The sequence below is a fragment of the Pristiophorus japonicus genome, chromosome 1 (genome assembly GCF_044704955.1).
Source record: "Pristiophorus japonicus isolate sPriJap1 chromosome 1, sPriJap1.hap1, whole genome shotgun sequence".
NCBI lineage: Eukaryota > Metazoa > Chordata > Chondrichthyes > Pristiophoridae > Pristiophorus > Pristiophorus japonicus.
Genome location: NC_091977.1, coordinates 433525341 through 433546662, shown reverse-complemented (window position 1 = coordinate 433546662; position 21322 = coordinate 433525341). Strand labels below are relative to the sequence as shown.

The following is a 21322-nucleotide window of genomic DNA, read 5'->3' as shown; positions in this document are numbered from 1 at the left end:
GCTCTGTTGCACAGGAGGGCAGGAAAAAGAGTGGAAGAGCGATAGTGATAGGGGATTCAATTGTAAGGGGAATAGATAGGCGTTTCTGCGGCCGCAACCGAGACTCCAGGATGGTATGTTGCCTCCCTGGTGCAAGGGTCAAGGATGTCTCGGAGCGGGTGGAGGACATTCTAAAAAGGGAGGGAGAACAGCCAGTTGTCGTGGTGCACGTTGGTACCAATGACATAGGTAAAAAAAGGGATGAGTTCCTACGAAATGAATTTAAGGAGCTAGGAGCTAAATTAAAAAGTAGGACCTCAAAAGTAGTAATCTCGGGATTGCTACCAGTGCCACGTGCTAGTCAGAGTAGGAATCGCAGGATAGCTCAGATGAATACGTGGCTTGAGCAATGGTGCAGCAGGGAGGGATTCAAATTCCTGGGGCATTGGAACCGGTTCTGGGGGAGGTGGGACCAGTACAATCCGGACGGTCTGCACCTGGGCAGAATCGGAACCAATGTCCTCGGGGGAGTGTTTGCTAGTGCTGTTGGGGAGGAGTTAAACTAATATGGCAGGGGGATGGGAACCAATGCAGGGAGATAGAGGGAAACAAAAAGGAGGCAAAAACAAAAGACAGAAAGGAGATGAGGAAAAGTGGAGGGCAGAGAAACCCAAGGCAAAGAACAAAAAGGGCCATTGTACAGCAAAATTCTAAAAGGACAGAGGGTGTTAAAAAAACAAGCCTAAAGGCTTTGTGTCTTAATGCAAGGAGTATCCGCAATAAGGTGGATGAATTAACTGTGCAAATAGATGTTAACAAATATGATGTGATTGGGATTACGGAGACGTGGCTCCAGGATGAGCAGGGCTGGGAACTCAACATCCAGTGGTATTCAACATTCAGGAAGGATAGAATAAAAGGAAAAGGAGGTGGGGTAGCATTGCTTGTTAAGGAGGAGATTAAGGCAATAGTTAGGAAGGACATTAGCTTGGATGATGTGGAATCTATATGGGTAGAGCTGCAGAACACCAAAGGGCAAAAAACGTTAGTGGGAGTTGTGTACAGACCTCCAAACAGTAGTAGTGATGTTGGGGAGGGCATCAAACAGGAAATTAGGGGTGCGTGCAATAAAGGTGCAGCAGTTATAATGGGTGACTTTAATATGCACATAGATTGGGCTAACCAAACTGGAAGCAATACGGTGGAGGAGGATTTTCTGGAGTGCATAAGGGATGGTTTTTTAGACCAATATGTCGAGGAACCAACTAGGGGGGAGGCCATCTTAGACTGGGTGTTATGTAATGAGAAAGGATTAATTAGCAATCTCGTTGTGCGAGGCCCCTTGGGGAAGAGTGACCATAATATGGTGGAATTCTGCATTAGGATGGAGAATGAAACAGTTAATTCAGAGACCATGGTCCAGAACTTAAAGAAGGCTAACTTTGAAGGTATGAGGCGTGAATTGGCTGAGATGGATTGGCGAATGATACTTAAGGGGTTGACTGTGGATGGGCAATGGCAGACATTTAGAGACCGCATGGATGAACTACAACAATTGTACATTCCTGTCTGGCATAGAAATAAAAAAGGGAAGGTGGCTCAACCGTGGCTATCAAAGGAAATCAGGGATAGTATTAAAGCCAAGGAAGTGGCATACAAATTGGCCAGAAATAGCAGCGAACCTGGGGACTGGGAGAAATTTAGAACTCAGCAGAGGAGGACAAAGGGTTTGATTAGGGCAGGGAAAATGGAGTATGAGAAGAAGCTTGCAGGGAACATTAAGACGGATTGCAAAAGTTTCTATAGATATGTAAAGAGAAAAAGGTTAGTAAAGACAAATGTAGGTCCCCTGCAGTCAGAATCAGGGGAAGTCATAACTGGGAACAAAGAAATGGCGGACCAATTGAACAAGTACTTTGGTTCGGTATTCACGAAGGAGGACACGAACAACCTTCCGGTTATAAAAGGGGTCGGGGGGGTCTAGTAAGGAGGAGGAACTGAGGGAAATCCTTATTAGCCGGGAAATTGTGTTGGGGAAATTGATGGGATTGAAGGCCGATAAATCCCCAGGGCCTGATGGACTGCATCCCAGAGTACTTAAGGAGGTGGCCTTGGAAATAGTGGGTGCGTTGACAGTCATTTTCCAACATTCCATTGACTCTGGATCAGTTCCTATGGAGTGGAGGGTAGCCAATGTAACCCCACTTTTTAAAAAAGGAGGGAGAGAGAAAACAGGGAATTATAGACCGGTCAGCCTGACATCGGTAGTGGGTAAAATGATGGAATCAATTATTAAGGATGTCATAGCAGTGCATTTGGAAAGAGGTGACATGATAGGTCCAAGTCAGCATGGATTTGTGAAAGGGAAATCATGCTTGACAAATCTTCTGGAATTTTTTGAGGATGTTTCCAGTAGAGTGGATAAGGGAGAACCAGTTGATGTGGTATATTTGGACTTTCAGAAGGCGTTCGACAAGGTCCCACACAAGAGATTGATGTGCAAAGTTAGAGCACATGGGATTGGGGGTAGTGTACTGACATGGATTGAGAACTGGTTGTCAGACAGGAAGCAAAGAGTAGGAGTAAATGGGTACTTTTCAGAATGGCAGGCAGTGACTAGTGGGGTACCGCAAGGTTCTGTGCTGGGGCCCCAGCTGTTTACACTGTACATTAATGATTTAGATGAGGGGATTAAATGTAGTATCTCCAAATTTGCGGATGACACTAAGTTGGGTGGCAGTGTGAGCTGCGAGGAGGATGCTGTGAGGCTGCAGAGCGACTTGGATAGGTTAGGTGAGTGGGCAAATGCATGGCAGATGAAGTATAATGTGGATAAATGTGAGGTTATCCACTTTGGTGGTAAAAACAGAGAGACAGACTATTATCTGAATGGTGACAGATTAGGAAAAGGGGAGGTGCAAAGAGACCTGGGTGTCATGGTACATCAGTCATTGAAGGTTGGCATGCAGGTGCAGCAGGCGGTTAAGAAAGCAAATGGCATGTTGGCCTTCATAGCAAGGGGATTTGAGTACAGGGGCAGGGAGGTGTTGCTACAGTTGTACAGGGCATTGGTGAGGCCACACCTGGAGTATTGTGTACAGTTTTGGTCTCCTAACCTGAGGAAGGACATTCTTGCTATTGAGGGAGTGCAGCGAAGGTTCACCAGACTGATTCCCGGGATGGCGGGACTGACCTATCAAGAAAGACTGGATCAACTGGGCTTGTATTCACTGGAGTTCAGAAGAATGAGAGGGGACCTCATAGAAACATATAAAATTCTGACAGGGTTAGACAGGTTAGATGCAGGAAGAATGTTCCCAATGTTGGGGAAGTCCAGAACCAGGGGTCACCGTCTAAGGATAAGGGGTAAGCCATTTAGGACCGAGATGCGGAGGAACTTCTTCACCCAGAGAGTGGTGAACCTGTGGAATTCTCTACCACAGAAAGTTGTTGAGGCCAATTCACTAAATATATTCAAAAAGGAGTTAGATGAGGTCCTTACTGCTAGGGGGATCAAGGGGTATGGCGAGAAAGCAGGAATGGGGTACTGAAGTTGAATGTTCAGCCATGAACTCATTGAATGGCGGTGCAGGCTAGAAGGGCCGAATGGCCTACTCCTGCACCTATTTTCTATGTTTCTATGTTTTTAAACAATGGTACAATGTTAGCAGTTCTCCAATCCTCTGGCACAACTCCTGTCGCCAGGGAGGATTGGAAAATAATGGCCAGAGCCTCCGCAATTTCCTCCGTTGTTTCTTTTAATAGCCTAGGATTTATTTCATTTGGTCCTGGCGATTTATCTACTTTCAAAGATGCTAAACCCCTTAATACTTCTCTCTTACTATGTTTATCCCATCCAATATTTCACTCGCTTCCTCCTCAACTTCAACATCAGCATTGTCCCCCTCTTTTGTGAAGATAGCCACAAAGTATTCATTAAGTACCTCACCCACATCCTCCACCTCTACACGTCGATCAACATTTTGGTCCCTAATAGGCCCTATTCTTTCCTTAGTTATCCTCTTTCTCTCTATGTAATTTTAAAACATCTTGGGGTTTTTTTTGATTCTACTTGCCACTATTTTTTCATGCCCTCGCTTTGCTTTCCTAATTTCCTTCTCAATTTCACCCCTATACTTTCTATACTCTTCCAGGTAGACACTCTCAGGTAGACAAAAGATTAAGAACTAAAAGTAAATGAAAGCCCTGCAGAGAATCAATCAAGAAGTCTCAACATCAGACTACATTCTCCACCCATTGGATACATCCTTTGTGTATCTATGTTGCCTATAGAATCCAGTTGTCTCAGTTCAATTAGTAGCACTCTCACCTCTAGTCAGAAGATGTGGGTTCAAATCCCACTCATGGGACCAGAGCATAAAAAAACAATCCAGTGCAGTACTGAGGGAGTGCTGCACTGTCAGAGGTGCCATCTTTCAGATGAGATGTTAAACCAAGGCCCCGCCTGCCCTCTCAGGTGCATGTAAAGGATCTCACGGCACTATTTTGGAGAAGAACAGGAAAGTTTTCCCCAGTGTCCTGGCCAATATTTATCCCTCAATCGACATCATTAAAAAATTATCTGTTCGTTATCCCATTGCTGTTTGTGGGAGCTTGCTGTGCACAAATTGTTTGCTGTGTTTCCTATATTACAACAGTGACGACACTTCAAAAGTCATTAATTGATTGCACAGTGCTTTGGGATGTCTCAAGGTACTGAAAGCACTTTTTCAATACCAGTCTTTCTTTTATTTGTTAGTTATTGTCCTGCTATTTTATGGTTTTAAAAATTGCTGGTAACGGTGTACTTAGAAATGACAGGGTGGGAGGGAAGAAACTCTAATTGTCTTCGACAACATCATGAAGTGTCAACTTATGGGTCTTGCTCTGCACTTTGTGAAGCAAGAATACATCGACTTTATATAGTTCCTGGAGAGTGCAACTCTCAGCCATTCGAATGATATTATTTCCAGAGATAACTGTACAAATTATTTCTGGTCTACTTTGGATTAGCAATTTTAAGCATAAAATTAAACAAGGAACCGGTTAATGTGCACAGCTACATTTAGAAGCGGGTGGTAGTTCAAAAAGCTTTTGCATTCATTTTGCTAGGAAAACATTTCAGCAAGTCTGCTCATCAACCCAGTATCAGGAGATTTCTACACTCAAATTAGTCAGGTATGAAATAGAAAAAGCTTAAACAGAGCCTAGAAAATTTCAGATAAAAGCAGTAAAACTCATGTCACACTTCAGAACATTTAAATGAGTCTCAAATAGGTTTATTATATTAAATGGTTGTATCTGTTGTAACGTCAATTTGTTCAGTTTACTCATTCGAAGATCACAAAAATCTCATTAATCGACATTTGTGTGTGCCCCAGCAAAAATTCCTATGTCCAGTAGTAAAAACAAGTGCCACTATCAATTGATACATTAATTACCAAGAGAATGTAACATGAATACAGCGGCTAAGCAGTAGCCCAGACCCATAACAGTACAGTTAAACCGCAATTCTGTATGCTAACAATCGGAGACTTTTTGATCAAGAATTCGGTACCTGGTATAAAGGATCGTCTTGTCTTGCAAATCACTTGCAACTTGACTACAATTATAGCATTTTGAGGAACAGCCCATTTTACTGCTATTCTTTTGATAATTCATGCAGTCAGTGATAGCTGAGTGATGCACAAAGCACACTTTCAGCAAGATAATTTCTCTCTGCAGGGTGTCAGTTCTATCAGCATACAAAAAGTTATTTAGTACCTTTACAAGCAAACCATTCATTGTCACATCACTGATTTTATACATTACAAAATAATGGCTATTTAGTGCAAAACAATCAATGTTGAGGTCAGATACTCTGCATCCATGCCATTTGAGTCATAGCATTACATCTTGGGTCTCCAGCCACTGATGAACTGCAAGAGTTTTTTAATTTGGAGTTTACTAAGCTTAAAGTCTTCGGACAGGATCTCTTCAGTCAGCTGTACAAGTAAATTTCCATCAATTTTTTCAGCCACAAATAGTGACACAACCTCCTCAGGTAGACCTATAAACCGCAGGCACTTTGACACCTCTTCTATAGAAAGTCCACAAAGGTCAGATGGAGGCTGCCAGGGTGACCCATCACCACATGAACGTGGTACTAACTGCAGGTGCAGAGGAGAAGAAAATAAAGGACAAGGAATAGAAAATATGTCCTGTGTACCTTTGTTACCAAAATTCTCTTCAGGTAGATCTGTTGAACAAATCTGAGGCTCGTCCTCAGCCCCGTCTATAGCTGAAGGCAGAAACAGTGCTTCTCGGTCAACTAATTCATCATCATTGAATTTTAGTGCACGTGGTGGTAAGGTAGGGCATGACTGACTTTGCTGTGTGTTATCCGCTAAAGATTTTTCTCCATAGCCCTCTGACGAATAACTGGTAGATCTTAGGCATCCAGTAGGAATAAAGTGGAATTCTCCATCCTTAGATTGTTGCTGTTCAGGGAAGGTATTAACTGGAAGCCCCTCACAGCCCTCAGCACACTCAATGCTACCATATTGAAAGTGTACTGGCACTATACTCTTTGGAGTACTTGGCATTTTGTGACGAGGGTAACTGTAATAACTTCTGTGTTCAGATCCAAATTTACCAACATCTTGGTCATCAATATCCCCATAATGTTGGTTTGGCCACGATGACCGATTTGAAGGACAGTCCAACATGGGGCTTCTGAGAGGGGATTTGGTTCCACTGTCCAAAGTACTAGAGTTGATCCAGTTACAAGGGTAACAGGAAGCTGGGGAATGCTTCTCACTGGGTGGAGGTGCATCATTCTCTGTGGCACCACTGTAAACATTAAAGTAAATCATTTTAGGCATTTGAAAATCCAGTATTATCCACCTATAGTGGACCCCTTACCTCTCAACTGAAGTTATCCAGGATGACAACTGATCTCAAATTAGCAGTGATCAATTCAAGCAATGTACTAACTGCAAAATGTAAACATTAGGGTTCAAAAACAATGTTAGATGATTTTACCAGTTCAAAGGGCAGGTAACTGGGAGAGGGAGGAGGAGACATGGAGAGAGAGAGAGAGACAGAGATATATTAGATATATTTTGGACTTGGGCTTGGTGAGTAAAATATCAAGATTTCCTAATAATACAAAATTAGGGGAATGGCAATAAGCAAAGACTGTAAAAGACCAAAGCACAGACAGGTTAGCAAAATGAGTAAACTGGTGGCAGAGCAATTTAATGCACAGAACTGTATGGTAATGCATTTTGGGAGGAAAAACACAGATTGGGAGTATAAACTTAATGGAAAGATACTGAAAGAAGCAATGGAACAGTGAACTCGGGGTTCAAATACATAAATTCCTTGAAAGCACGTGGAGGAAGTTAAAACCATAAACGGTCAATGATGTTTTGCATTTAAGTAGAGGCGTAGTTTAAAAGAGTGAAGAGTGCGTGATAAATTTGTATAAAGCAACTATATTGGCCCCAGTTAGAATGCTAGGAGAATCACAAAGTTAAGAGCCTGGAATGTTTTGCGTCAGAGTGATTGAGGCAGAGACCATTGCATCTTTTAAGTGAAAGGTAGATAAACATTTGAAACTTGTAATTTATATTCACTTGGCCCTCATCATTTATTGGAAAATAACTTTCTGCCTGTCTGGTTCAAATTGGAGTCTTCACAAATAGTCAGGCTAGATAGATTCCATGGACGGGAGAAAAAAACTACAGTATTCTTATAGTCTAGTGCAAGTGTTGCAACTATGCTGTATCCTACTTACTAGAGATTAGTTGAGCATAAAAAAATACTGTAAAATCTAGTGCGCGATTGCAACTGCTCATTTAGGCTTTAACTGCCAAACAAATTTATTAAGCAGTAAAATAAGTCACAGTCTAGTACAGTGTTATTCTGCTGCCTTCTAAAGACAAGAAAGGTAATGCGAGGGCATGTGATAAAACCAGTAAACTGAAACAAAGTGAAGAGGGCACTTTATTGCCTAGTACGCTACAAATTTACCACATACCTAGACAAGTAAAAGCACTCTCTGGGACGCTCGGAAGAGGTCAGAGATATGAAAATCCCTAAAAAAGTATCTACTTTTTAAAAATTCTGTAAAAACATAACTGTGGCATTATTAGTAGGTGCTTGCACAAAAAGCTTTTATTTATACTATTGTAATTGATATTTATAAAGGGAAGACCTTTTAATATCAGCATATTTACACAAATGTAAACTGAGAAAAAAACCTTAAATACTAATTACAATTTGCAACTTAATTTCTTCTACACTGGCTTTGTAAGATTAGCAATAGGTTGGCTGGAATTTTGACAGTGCTGGACCCTTAACAGATGTAGGATCAGGATAACAATTTTCCAAATATTAACTTCTCAACCCCACTGTGACACTTGGAAGGTGCTCACAAGAGAAGGAAAATATTGAGAAGCTCAATTTTGTTCTCTTAGAATCAAGATGGAAAACAAACTGAGCTAGGAACAGGTCACTCACTTAGCCAGATTCCCCAAAAGGAGAGAAAATGCATTAAAATCTCCAACTTAAACATAACAGCTATATATTATTTCCTGCTCAAATGAAAAGGAACATGAAACCAATAATAAAATGGCAGGTTGGAGTAGGCAATTATGAACTCTCCAACTGCAATTTCAAAATGACATTTAATGGCATGATGTTTCACTGCATTTTGAAAAGGGGCATGTCAAATATGATAGATCAGCATAATGGACAATATTTGAATCAAAAGGAAGATTTGTATTGTCTTCATATTAAAACCAGTCTGCAGACTTTGTACAGTAGTATATTACGCTGGAGATTACCTACTTTTTCTAATAAAATGACTTCAGAAAATGGTTAAGATTGCACTGACTATAATATGTAATATTCCAAATTTCTTTTACTTGTCTTGTACAGTTTAAAGCTTTCAAACAGGACAATCACTAACCGAGAGCGTGCCATATCTTATTACACGATTCACAATCACAATAATGTCAAAGTACATTTTTCCAGTCCTTCCAAATCCAATGCTCAAAGTTAAAGTCAGAGTGTCAAGCTGCCATCTTACATAATACACCCGGTAATAATTTCTTACATGTTGTGCAATCCAGAAGAATAGTAAGATAGTGTAGGGCTGGGAGAGCGTGTCTGTTGGCGTACTTGCCGAGGAGGAATTGATGGACTGTGCGACGATGGCTTGACATTCCGTGGTGGGACTGGTGGGGCATTCAGATGTCTGCATTCTTCTTTTACCTGCCAATGGAAACAATGCTATACTGAACAGATACTAATAAATTTGTAAAAAGGAGCTTACAGAACCTATTAACATTTTAGAACCAGAATTAAATTGAATGGTTTGAAGTTGTAGAGAAACTCAATTGCCAGCATTTTGGAAAAAGGGTAACTGATGCAATTTGTAGTGAATCAAGTACCTACATACTTTATCATAATCAAACTGAAGATTTATACTTACCAAAGTAAAAGCTGCAGCATTATATCGGGTTAATATGTGGAATATTTGAATTTTTGCATACTTTGTGCCTTTAAGTTTTTTTTAATTTTTTGTATACTTTGTGCAGCAGACTAAACCACAGACGCATTGCAGTATTCTGGTGAACTGGAGCATGAAGTGATGAGATACAGATTTGCATCCATGATTCCGTGTACTACGTTGCCAAGTAAGCACCAAATATAAAGGCGTTGTTTCCCTTCGCTCCCGCACTCTCCAAAGAGAAAATCAACTGGTCTAATTTTATAGTGGCTGATTTGAGAGCAACAGGACTGAACGGAGAGCAAGAAGCTCACCTGGTTGGCTGTGGGTGGCAAGTGGAGACATACCAGGGAAAGAAAATAACTGAACTAGGAAATGCAAAATTAAACTTTCCCGGAATGACATCACATGACCTTCTAAACAGTTTCACTGGAACCCAGTGAAGTTAGGTTTTCTAATGGTAGAGGTCACTTCTTTGTATATTTTCAGTTCAAGGTATTACCAGGAAGAGTTGTAACATTACTTTATTTTTAAATCCAAAGTATCAGGATAGATGGAAGCTCAGTCAAATGCTGAGAACAGTTAATTTTCACTCAATGTATCTAACCCATCCAGTAAATATAGTGCAGCACACTGTTCTCCTGCTAATCACCATTTGTTCCCTTCCAGCTACTAGAGATTAGCCACTTCCCCAGCTGCTCTGCAGTCGCCACTCCCTCAGTTTGTTCTCTTAGCTGTCACTCATTCATCCAACTACCAAGTCTGATTAGCAGACGTGACTTACCCAATAATCACATTAGCCTGGGATGTGCAGTTGGGGTGACACGAACTGGCAGATTTCACCGTCATTCCGCCTTTGAAACTGATTGCAACTTTGGGATTTGATGCAGGCTCATGCGGGAATCCTGAAGTTGCGGTCAGTCATCAACAACTCCGATACAGGTTGTGTTGTGCCCCCAACCACAGAGTCGCCAATCTGTGTAATCAGCCAAGACATTGACACTGACAAAAACTTTGGTTCTTCTGCAGCAAGTACCCTGTTAAATTCCCCACTAAAAGTCAGACCCCAAGGGATTAGGTGTAACTGATGTTTTGACAGCGTTATTACTGCTAAACAAATGTTCCCAACTTCCTTTTCTGGCTCCCACGTTAGCTGACATTGTTGACTGTTCTCTCTCAGGTACTGTCCCGCTCGCCTTCAAATCAGCCATCATCACCCCTCTCCTCAAAAAACGAACTTCTCCGTCCTTGCAAACTACTGCCCCATCTCCCACCTTCCTTTCCTCTCCAAAATCCTTGAACATGTTACAAAAGCAAAATACTGTGGATGCAAGAATCTGAAATAAAAACAGAAAATAATGGAAATCTCAGCGGGTCAGGCAGCATCCGTGGAGAGAGAAACAGAGTTAACGTTTCAGGTCGATGACCTTTCGTCAGAACTGGCGAATGTTCAATATGAACAGATTCTTAAAGAAAAATTCTGTTTCTCATGGCAGCTGACAATTATTCCGCCATTCACATTCTATCCAGACCAATCCCTTTCTAACTTCTGCCATTACCATCCCAAGTCGGCCCATCATCACTTTTGTCTCTCTAATCTCTCCTGTCTTCCACCCTATCACAGATCTTCCCTTTTGTTCTTTTCCCCCTCCCCCTTTTAGTGCTCCTTAAGAATCTGTTCATTTCAAACATTCGCCAGTTGTGACGAAGGTTCATTGATCTGACATGTTAACTCTGTTTCTCTCTCCACAAATGCTGTCTGACCCACTGACATTTCCAGCATTTTCTGTTTTTAATCCTTGAACATGTTGTCGTCTCCCAAATCCGTGACCATCCTTGCCGCAATTCCATGTTTGAATCCCTCCAATCCGGTTTCTGCGTCTGCCAGTCCTGTAATGGTTCTCGTCAAAGTCACAAATGACATCTTTTGTGACTGTATCAAAGATCTCCTCGAAGATCGCCTCAATCGAGACTCTGCCTTTGACCTGAGTGTTCTTGACTCCATCCCACAGCATGTTACCCGCCATCACCTCAGTAAAACCCCAACACTGCACGAGGTAGAAAAAGCCTTAAGACAGCTTAAAAACAAGGCTACGGGAGCGGATGGAATCTCTGCTGAGGCACTGAAGTATGGTGAAGAGGCACTGTTGGCGCGAATACATGACCTCATCTCTCTCACCTGGAGGGAGGAGAGCATGCCGGGAGATCTGAGAGATGCAGTGATCGTGACCATCTTTAAAAAAGGGAACAAATCCGACTACGACAACGACAGAGAAATCTCCCTATCAGCCACTGGGAAAGTCGTCGCTAGAGTCCTCCTCAACCGTCTTCTCCCTGTGGCCGAAGAACTCCTCCTGGAGTCACAGTGCGAATTTTGTCCCCAACGGGGCACAAAGGCCTTTGACACTGTCAACTGCGAGGGTCTATGGAGCGTCCTCCTCTGTTTCGGATGCCTCCAAAAGTTCGTCACCATCCTCCGCCTGCTCCACGACGACATGCAGGTCGTGATCCTTACCAATGGATCCATTATAGACCCAATCCACGTCCGGACCGAGATCAAACAAGGTTGCGTCATTGCCCCAACCCTCTTCTCAATCGTCCTCGCTGCCATGCTCCACCTCACAGTCGACAAGCTCCCTACTGGAGTGGAACTAAACTACAGAACCAGTGGGAACCTGTTCAATCTTTGCCGTCTCCAGGCCAGGTCCAAGACCACCCCCAACCTCTGTCGTCAAGCTACAGTACGCGGATGACGCCTGCATCTGCGCACATACAGAAGCTGAACTCTGGGACATAGTCGACGTATTTACTGAGGCGTACGAAAGCACGGGCCTTACGCTAAACATCCGTAAGACAAAGGTTCTCCACCAGCCTGTCCTCGTTGCACAGCACTGCTCCCCAGTCGTCAAGATCCACGGCACGGCCCTGGACAATGTGGACCATTTCCCATACCTCGGGAGACTCTTACCAACAAGAGCAGACATTGACGACGAGATTCAACACTGCCTCCAGTGCAGCCTTCGACCACCTGAGGAAATGAGCGTTTGAAAACCAGGCCCTCAAAACTATCACCAAGCTCATGATCTAATAGGGTTGTAGTAATACCTGCCCTCCTATATGGCTCAGAGACATGGACCATGTAGATACTTCAAGTCGCTGGAGAAATACTACCAACGATGTCGCCACAAGATCCTACAAATCCCCTGAGTGTCCTCGACCAGGCCAACATCCCCAGCACTGAAGCACTGACCACACTTGATCAGCTCCGCTGGGCAGGCCACGTTGTCTGCATGCCAGACACGAGACTCCCAAAGCAAGAGCTCTACTCGGAACTCCTTCACGGCAAACAAGCCAAAGGTGGGCACAGGAAATGTTACAAGGACACCCTCAAAGCCTCCCTGATAAAGAGCAACATCCCCACTGACACCTGGGAGTCCCTGGCCAAAAACCGCCCTAAGTGGAGGAAGTGCATCCGGGAGAGCGCTGAGCAACTCGAGTCTCATTGCCGAGAGCATACAGAAATCAAGCGTGGGCAGCGGAAAGAATGTGCGGCAAACCTGTCCCACTCACCCTTTCCCTCAACAACTATCTATCCCAGGGAACTGTGGTTCTTGTATTGGACTGATCAGCCACCTAAGGACTCATATTAAGAGTGGAAGCAAGTCTTCCTCGATTCCGAGGGACTGCCTATGATGATGAACAAAGGCAAACTATCCCCCCTCGCCCTTGTTGATTTGGCTGCAGCGTTTGACACAGTTGACCACTATCCTTCTCCAATGCCTCACCACCATCCAGCTGGGTGGGACTGCACTCGCCTGGTTCCATTCTTATCTATCTAATCATAGCCAGAAAATCACCTGCAAAAGCTTCACTTCCCGCATCATTACCTCTGGTGTCCCCCAAGGATCTATCCCTGGCCCCCTCCTATTTCTCATCTACATGTTGCCCCTTGCCGACATCATCCGGAAACACAGCGTCAATTTCCACATGTATGCTGATGACACCCAGCTCTACCTCACTACCACTTCTCTCAAACCTTCCTCGGTCTCTAAATTGTCAGACTACTTGTCCGACATCCAGTTCTGGATGAGAAGAACTTTTCTTCAATTGAATATTGGGAAGACCGAAGCCATTGTTTTCGGGATCCACCACAAACTCCGTTCCCTAGCCACTGACTCCATCCCTCTCCCCAATCTTTGTCTGAGGCTGAACCAGACGGTTCGCAAACTGTGTCTCATTTGACCCTGAAGTGAGCTTTCGGCCACATATCCACAGCATAACGAAGACCGCCTATTTCCACTTCCGTAATATCACCCGTCTCCACCTTTGCCTCAGGTCATCCGCTGCTGAGGCCCTCACCCTTGCATTTGTTACCTCTAGACTTGACTATTCCAACGCACTCCTGGCTGGCCTCCCACATTCTACCCTACATAAACTAGGTGAGATCCAAAACTCAACTGCCCGTGTCTTAACTCGCATCAAGTCCCGCTCACCCATCACCCCTGGACTTGCTGACCTACATCGGCTACCGGTTAAGCAACGCCTCAACTTCATATTTCTCATCCTTGTTTTTAAACTCCTCCATGGCCTCACTCTCCCTATTTCTGTAATCTCCTCCAGCCCCACATTCCTTCCTCCCCCCCCACTCCCACCGAGATGTCTGCGCTCCTCCAATTCTGCCCTCTTGAGCATCCCTGATTATAATCACTCAACCGTTGACAGGGGGGCAGGAATAAAGATCAGAAGTTTAGCAGGAGTGGTGGGTCTCAGAGATGAGCTCAGAGAAGGCATGAGGGTAGATGGGAGCGTAACTAGCAAGAGACCCAAGTTCAATGCTAAGGCAGGGAAGGATCCTGAAAAAAAGGTTTGGCTTAGAGTATGGGGAAGGGCAGGATGCAGAAGAGGCAGCTGAATGGTTGGCCTCAATCTTAATGAGAAAAAAAAAAGTCCATGAGCTCCTTGCACTTGTTGAAGGCAAGGGTGGATGGGGCAGGAGAGAAGGGTTTAAGGAGATAGTATGGTAGTGGAGAAAAGCTAAGAGTTATCTTTACGCTCCAGATGATTCTGGGGTAATGGCCAGTTTTGGCAGAGATGATTTAGGCCTGATAGATCTTAATGTGGCCTAGCCAGATCTGGTGATATATGGCTAAACCAGTGGTGCACCAGATATGCTCAAGCCTATACCCATTGGACTTGAGGGTGTAAAGATAGGGGTCACATCAGGGGAAAACAAGATACACAGGTCAGAACTAGCTAAAGGAAGCTTCAACTTTCAGCTGCCTTTTACTATAAGGTTAACTGTCAATTTTAAGGGCAACATTCCATCTTCATGTGTTTTCTTTCCCTCATTCCACTCCATACCATCCACCATCCGTAACCAAGCGGTCAGGGTTGACAACCAACTCTCAGATGTCTTGAAAATACCACTCAATCTGGCTTGCTAGATGGTGTTAAGGAATATAATGCTCTCCAATACGTGGGAATTACAAAGGTGAAGCTGACTCCCAACACTCTTGTGCAGTGTATAGAAACAACTATTTGTATCATCCCTTATATAATTTGACAGTTGTTTTTATTCCCTATTTTGGTGCACACCCAATACTACTCTCAAGATGTGCTTCAAGACCTCCGTTAGTAATGTTCGAGCAGACCACTAGGTGGTGAACAAGCAGAGTCTTGAATAACCACCTCCAATTCTCCTTCCCTGTAATGAAATTCCAGTTTCTGTTCCCACATGGCAGAATACATCTGCATTGATTTACATCCCACATATCACAATGCATTACAGAACTAATCCATTGTTGAACATAATCTGAATGCTATAAATGAAGCAAAATACTCTTTCAAAAACCACGTCAGAACAAGAGTTTATAGTAAAGACTCAAAGTTTTAAACTCAGCCAATCATATTATTGTGCTCATCAAGCTGAGAAATTTTCGTGCCATGGAATAGGACCCTTCCCACTTCACGCACCCAATATCAGCATCAAACACGTCTAGTTCAGGTATAACATGAATAGTAAAGCTCCCTCTATTCTACCCACCTGTGCAGTATTTTATCAATTTCCAATAGCCGGCTTCCAGTGGCTTACAAGTAAAATTGCCGATCAGTACCGAATTAAAGACAGTTTTGTGCTGTATGCCCAAACCCACTGCATTGAGATGGTCCAAACTCACCTCACATAGGGCCTTCACAGACAAGGCCTTTTTTTATTCGTTCATGGGACCCGGCCGTTGCTGCAAAGACCAGAATTTATTTCTCATCCCTAATTGCCCTCAAGTCAAGTCGCCTTCTTGAACCGCTCCAGTCCATATGGTGAAGGTACTCCCAGTGAGTACACTTCTTTGTAGTGGTTCGGTAGAACTGAGTGGCTTGCTCGGCCATTTCAGCAAAGAGTCAACCAGGCAATTAAGAGTCAACCAAATTGCTATGGGTCTGGAGTCACATATAGGCCCAGACTGGGCAAGGACTGCAGATTTCCTCCCCAAAAGGGCATTAGTGAATATAAGAAATAGGAGCAGGTGTAGGCCATTTGGCTCATTCGAGCCTGCTCCGCCATTCAATGAGATCATGGCTGATCTTCTACCTCAACTCCACTATCTCCACATCCCTTGATATCCAAGATGGGTTTTTACAACAATCCGGTAGTTTCATGCTAGTTCCACTAGCTTTTTATTCCAGATTTAATTAACTGAATTTAAATTCCCCAGCTGCCGTGGTGGGATTTGAACACCCGTCTCCAGATCATTAGACCAAGCCTCTGGATTACTAGTCCAGTCCAGTGACTGTACTCTTACTAACTGCATGCCATCAGTCTGCAGTTTATGCTGGATTTGGTCCCAGAGGGTCAGATGTCAGTGTCTATTAACCCACTGAATCAACCAGCTCCTGAATAGTTCTTTATAAAGAATCACACAGAAACTTTCATGTTAAAATCAAATTACTTCATTCAACTGATAAAGCAGCCTGATGGTACAAAATAACCAATAGGGTAGTGCATAACTACAGAATTTACATAGCCACAGAGTTGGAGAAAATTGCAAAGCCAAATTGAGAGAATGCACCCAAAATGTTGAGAACTGAAAGAATGTTTCAAAATATCAGTATGAAGGATCAGGTGTTCAGAAGGGAATTTAATTGCCACAGAGGAAGCGCATCAGTGAAGACATGGATCTCTCTACACCAGGAGGAATAACTGCCAGGCAGTACATAGGATATACGACTCAGAAACAGGCCATTTGGCCCAACCAGTCCATGCCGGTGTTTATGCTCCATTCGAGCCTCCTCCCGTCTTTCCTCATCTAAATCTATCAGCATAACACTCTATTCCCTTTTTCCGCACATGCTTGTCTGGCTTTCCATTAAATGCATCTATACTATTCACTTCAACCACCCCCTGTGGTAGTGAGTTCCACATTCTCACCACTCTTTGGGTATTGCATTTCTTGGTGATTATCTTATATTGATGGCCTCTAGTTGTGCTCTTCCCCACAAGTGGAAACATTTTCTCTGTATTCACTCTATCAAAACCTTTTATAATTTTAAAGACTTCTATTAGGTCACCCCTCAGCCTTCTTTTTTCAAGAGAAGAGAGACCCAGCCTGTTCATCCTTTCCTGATAGGTATACCCTCACATTTCTGGTATCATCTTTGTAAATCTTCTCTGCAGTGATTCTCTGATTTGTATTTCCTGCTCCTTTGTGCCTCAGTTCATGCCCCAGCGGGGCGGTAAGCGGTGTTTCTGGGCACGAAACAAGGCGTCCAAGATTTAGCGCCCGGCCAGAATTTCACAAATGGTTTTGTGGCAGCGCAAAAACTCACTGTCCCGCCCTCCGTTTTTACCGTCAGTATGACGTAAATCGTCATGCAAGGCTGCACTAGTGCCCTGGATGAAACTTTCGGCTCCAGCGCCTCATTTAACGACCACACATTTAACGACCACCCCAGAAAACGACTGGAAAAGAAAGGCGGTCCCAGGATGCAGCAGGTATTATTGGCGGCATATTTAAATGGAGGCTGGAGGATCGTGTATCGCAGTTGTCAGTGACTGCTACGGTTGCGTGCAGAACGCTGCATGAGGCTGCGAGTTGCAAACGGCACTTTTACGTGCCCTGACACTTTGCTTACAAGGTCAGTGAGAGATTTCAATGGGGGCAATACTTGTTCACCAGCAAATCATGTTGGTTACTATTGGCAGGCAGCTTCAAGCTGGAAGAAGGGTTCTTGTCCATGTTGAGCCATGGAATCGAAGAGGTCGCAGACGTTTGGGGAGGAGGCCTTACCCCTCATGGGTTTAGAGGGAACATCGCTCATACCTCCACATCTCTGATGCGCAGTGCGTTAGAAGGCTGCGCTTCCGAAAAGAACTGCTGACAGAGATATGCCAGCTCATACAGGCAGACCTACAGCCAACAGGACTGCGTTGCCCATTGAGGAGAAGGCGACTGTGGTGATGGCCTTCTATGTCTCCGGCTCCTTCCAGGCAGCAGCAGGGGACATATGCAGCACGCTGCACATTGCTGCATTCACCAGGTTACAAGGGTTCGGTATGCATACAAAATGGACTTCATAAAGTTCCCAATGAGCAGGGATAGCCAGAATGAGAGGGCTCTAGGGTTTGGACGATTTGCAGGCTTTCCCAAGCTTCAAGGTGCCATTGACTGTACACAAGTTGCCTTGCGAGCACCATCACAGAATGCAGAGGTCTTCAGAAACCGAAAGAGATACCACTCCCTAAACGTGCAGCTGGTCTGTGACCACACTCACAGTGAATGCCCGCTATCCAAGGAGCACACATGATGCTTTCATCTTTCGTGAGAGCAGTGTCTTACAAATGACAAAGACAAGGTCAGGGCTGGCTGATCGGGGACAAAGGATACGACCTGGTCACCTGGCTCATGACCCTCCCTCCGGAACCCTGCCAGGGAAGCCGAGCAGAGCTATAATGAGAGCCATGCAGCCACCCACAGCATCATTGAACAGACAATTGGCATGCTGAAGTAGCACTTCCGATGCCTGGACCGCTCTGGAGGCAGCCTTCAATACTCCGCACAACAGGTCTCACGAGTTCATTGTCGTCTGCTGCATGCTACACAACTTAGTCATCATGAGAGGACAGGCATTGCAGGACCACCTCAGGAGGAGGAGGAGGAGGATGACGAAGAGGAGGAGCCTGGCGAGGAACCCATTGCGCATCTACCACAACCACAGGGGAGGCAGCGTGGAGATGTGGCCGCAGCAAGAGCCTTACGTCGGCAGCTCATCATTGACCAGTTTGGTTGAAAGGGAAAGGTGGGGTTGCAGTGTTGACATGCTACTATGCCACCATGCTGGTTATTCTACAATTGATTCTGCGAAAGACACACAAAATACCAATGGCAAAGGTCAAGCAAACATGTTTATCAAGATCCAACATTAACAATTTCTTCCCCCCCAAAAAACCCCAAACTATACAATCTTTAAATACAATGTAAATTAACACAAAACTGCTCCCTGCAGTGAACAAAAAGTGATTTCACACAAGACTGCTTCCTGCAGGGAAAAAAAAGTGATTTAACACAAAGGTACAGACATTACTGGCAATGAAGTGATGCTAGCCCTTAATGAAACTTTGCTAGACATTCCCCCCCCACCTTCCCTTCAACCCCCTCCCATGCCTGCTGTTCCTCCTCAATGAGCCCTCAGGGCGTACAGCAAGGCTGCTAGAGGGCTGCTGTGTTTGGGGGGGGGGGGAGGGGGGCAGACAATGCAGAGGGCCTGGACCAGCTCTTGATCTGGTTTTGAACTGGGGCGCCTCTTCATCGGCATCACCAGTCACAAGTGGCTGGGATGTCAACCATGTATGGAGCATGGTTGGCTGAGGAATGACACCACCTCGCATTTCCGTGGAGCCACTGACTCTCCGACGGGGCTGAACCTTAGCAACCGGAGCATGATGTCTACGCACAACTTGCTGGCCTACTTTGGCACCGTCACTTCCCCGTGGGACAGTGGTGAATGCAGATTATGAAGCAGACATGGACTGCATCACTTGGCCAAGCTGAAGCAAAGCTTGTGCGTGTGACGTGATCAATGTCACGCACCACTCTCTGGAATTCCACTGTCGCTGCTCGAGGCCACCAGCCTGTGTGTGTGGGCAATGATGGACTCGCTGGACTCACGACTCTCAACGACAATCTGCGATGCTGCCTCCGCAACAGTCGCAGTGAGCTTGTCGATGGTCCCTGGGATCCATCCCAATGCATCCATCAGCTCGGTGCATTCCTGTGGTTTCCCTGGACATTTCCACCATCCGCCTGTCTTTGAGCAGAGCAACTTTGCCAACTCACCCTCCGGAGAGCTGGCCTGCGAGATTTCACCCCGGCACTGCGTTGCTGTACGCCACTGGAACTAGGAGCCTCCGACTCCTCAAACCCCCAGAAGTCAGTGTAGTCCCCAGCTGAATTGAGCATTTGAAGGGCCGCCGCAACTCATATCTCTCAATGCAATATCTTGAGTCGCGCGATCCATTTACATACCCTCACTACCCGAAGGGGGCTCAGCATCGATCCTGGTAACTGCCCATGCTGGAAATCCGATTAGGGCTGAGACCCTCTCATCCACATCTGTGAACGGGATTGGTTGAGGCGGACCCTCGCCTGTCTGCAGCTGCTCCCTTCTATTACTGGAATGTTTGGACTGCAAAGAAAAAAATAGGAAGGGTTCAGACACGGTTCTCTGCTGTTGTGGCACATATGTTTACCAGAGTGCAATAGGTGATACTGTGTGAATGGTACTATTGCTTCTGTTCAATCTGTTTGGATGTTGCATGTGCTTCATCAGTATTTGTTCGCAGGTTTGAGGCATCTAACATGGGGGATGTAAGTGATCTTCCAGAAAGGCATAGCAGCAGCTGGAGTGTATTGCGAGGGACAATGTGAATGATAGAGTTAATGTGCATGGATCATTAAAAGTGAATGGGTGCTGAAGTAAGCCTTCATCTTTCTTATAATTGTAATAGCCACCCCACAGAGTGTTGAGAGGGATCTTATGTATGACAAACTTCACAGTGTGGGAGATTAATGTTAGAAGTCATGGAGGCATACACAGATGTAAAATTGTACTCACCCAGACAACTCTCGTAAAGTCGTTGAACTTTTTGCGGCACTGTGAGCCAGTCCTGGGCACAGTGTCTGCAGTAGACACCTCCTTTGCTATATCCCTCCGTATTCTCTTAAATACAGGAGGGAGTGGCTTGGATCTCCCAACAAGATAGAATGAGGCCCAGCTCCTCTCCATTACACAGACTAAGGCGTAATTTGCCTCATGGCTGAAGCGCCTTGCATGCGGCCTTCCTCCTTGATCCTCCATCTCAGCAGAAGTGGCTGAAATGGGTCGGTTTTTATGTGCACGCGTGCAGGAACCTTCATTCACGTTGGCGACCAGAAAAGAAAAAAAAAAATTCAATGCCCATGCGTAAAATGGCCACCTCCTTTAACGCCAAAGTTTTGGCTCAGGTGCACAAAGTCAGTAGTACAACACCCGACTGAACGCCACACTCCTCCAGACAACTTTTTTTGCTGAAATTCCAGGACGAAAACGCAAACTATTTTCAGGCGGAAAATTTTATGCCCCGCCACGATTAACACCCCGAAATCCAAAAAGCTGAAAATCCAGCCCTATATCTTTTATAATTATGGTGACCAGAACTGTATGCAGTACTCCAAGTGTGGTCTAACCAAGGATCGATACAGGTTTAGCATAACTTCCCTCCTTTTCAATTCTATACCTCTAGAAATAAACCCGAGTGGTTGGTTTGCTTTTTCATGGCCTTGCTAACGGTGTGTCGCAACTTTGTGATTTGTG

At 44.7% G+C, this 21322-nt stretch overlaps 1 protein-coding gene across 1 annotated transcript in view; it reads right to left on the bottom strand.

Annotated features, from left to right (window-relative positions):
• Positions 1–5251: 5251 nt before the first annotated feature.
• Positions 5252–21322, bottom strand: part of garem (GRB2 associated, regulator of MAPK1) — a 78259-nt gene continuing 62188 nt past the window's right edge. Inside the window, exons 6-7 of the mRNA XM_070886074.1 lie at positions 9083–9240; positions 5252–6810 (exon numbers count right to left, since the gene is read on the bottom strand). Coding sequence (XP_070742175.1) covers positions 5868–6810; positions 9083–9240 — 1101 coding nt within the window. The 3' untranslated portion in view covers positions 5252–5867. The remainder of the gene's footprint in view (positions 6811–9082; positions 9241–21322) is intronic.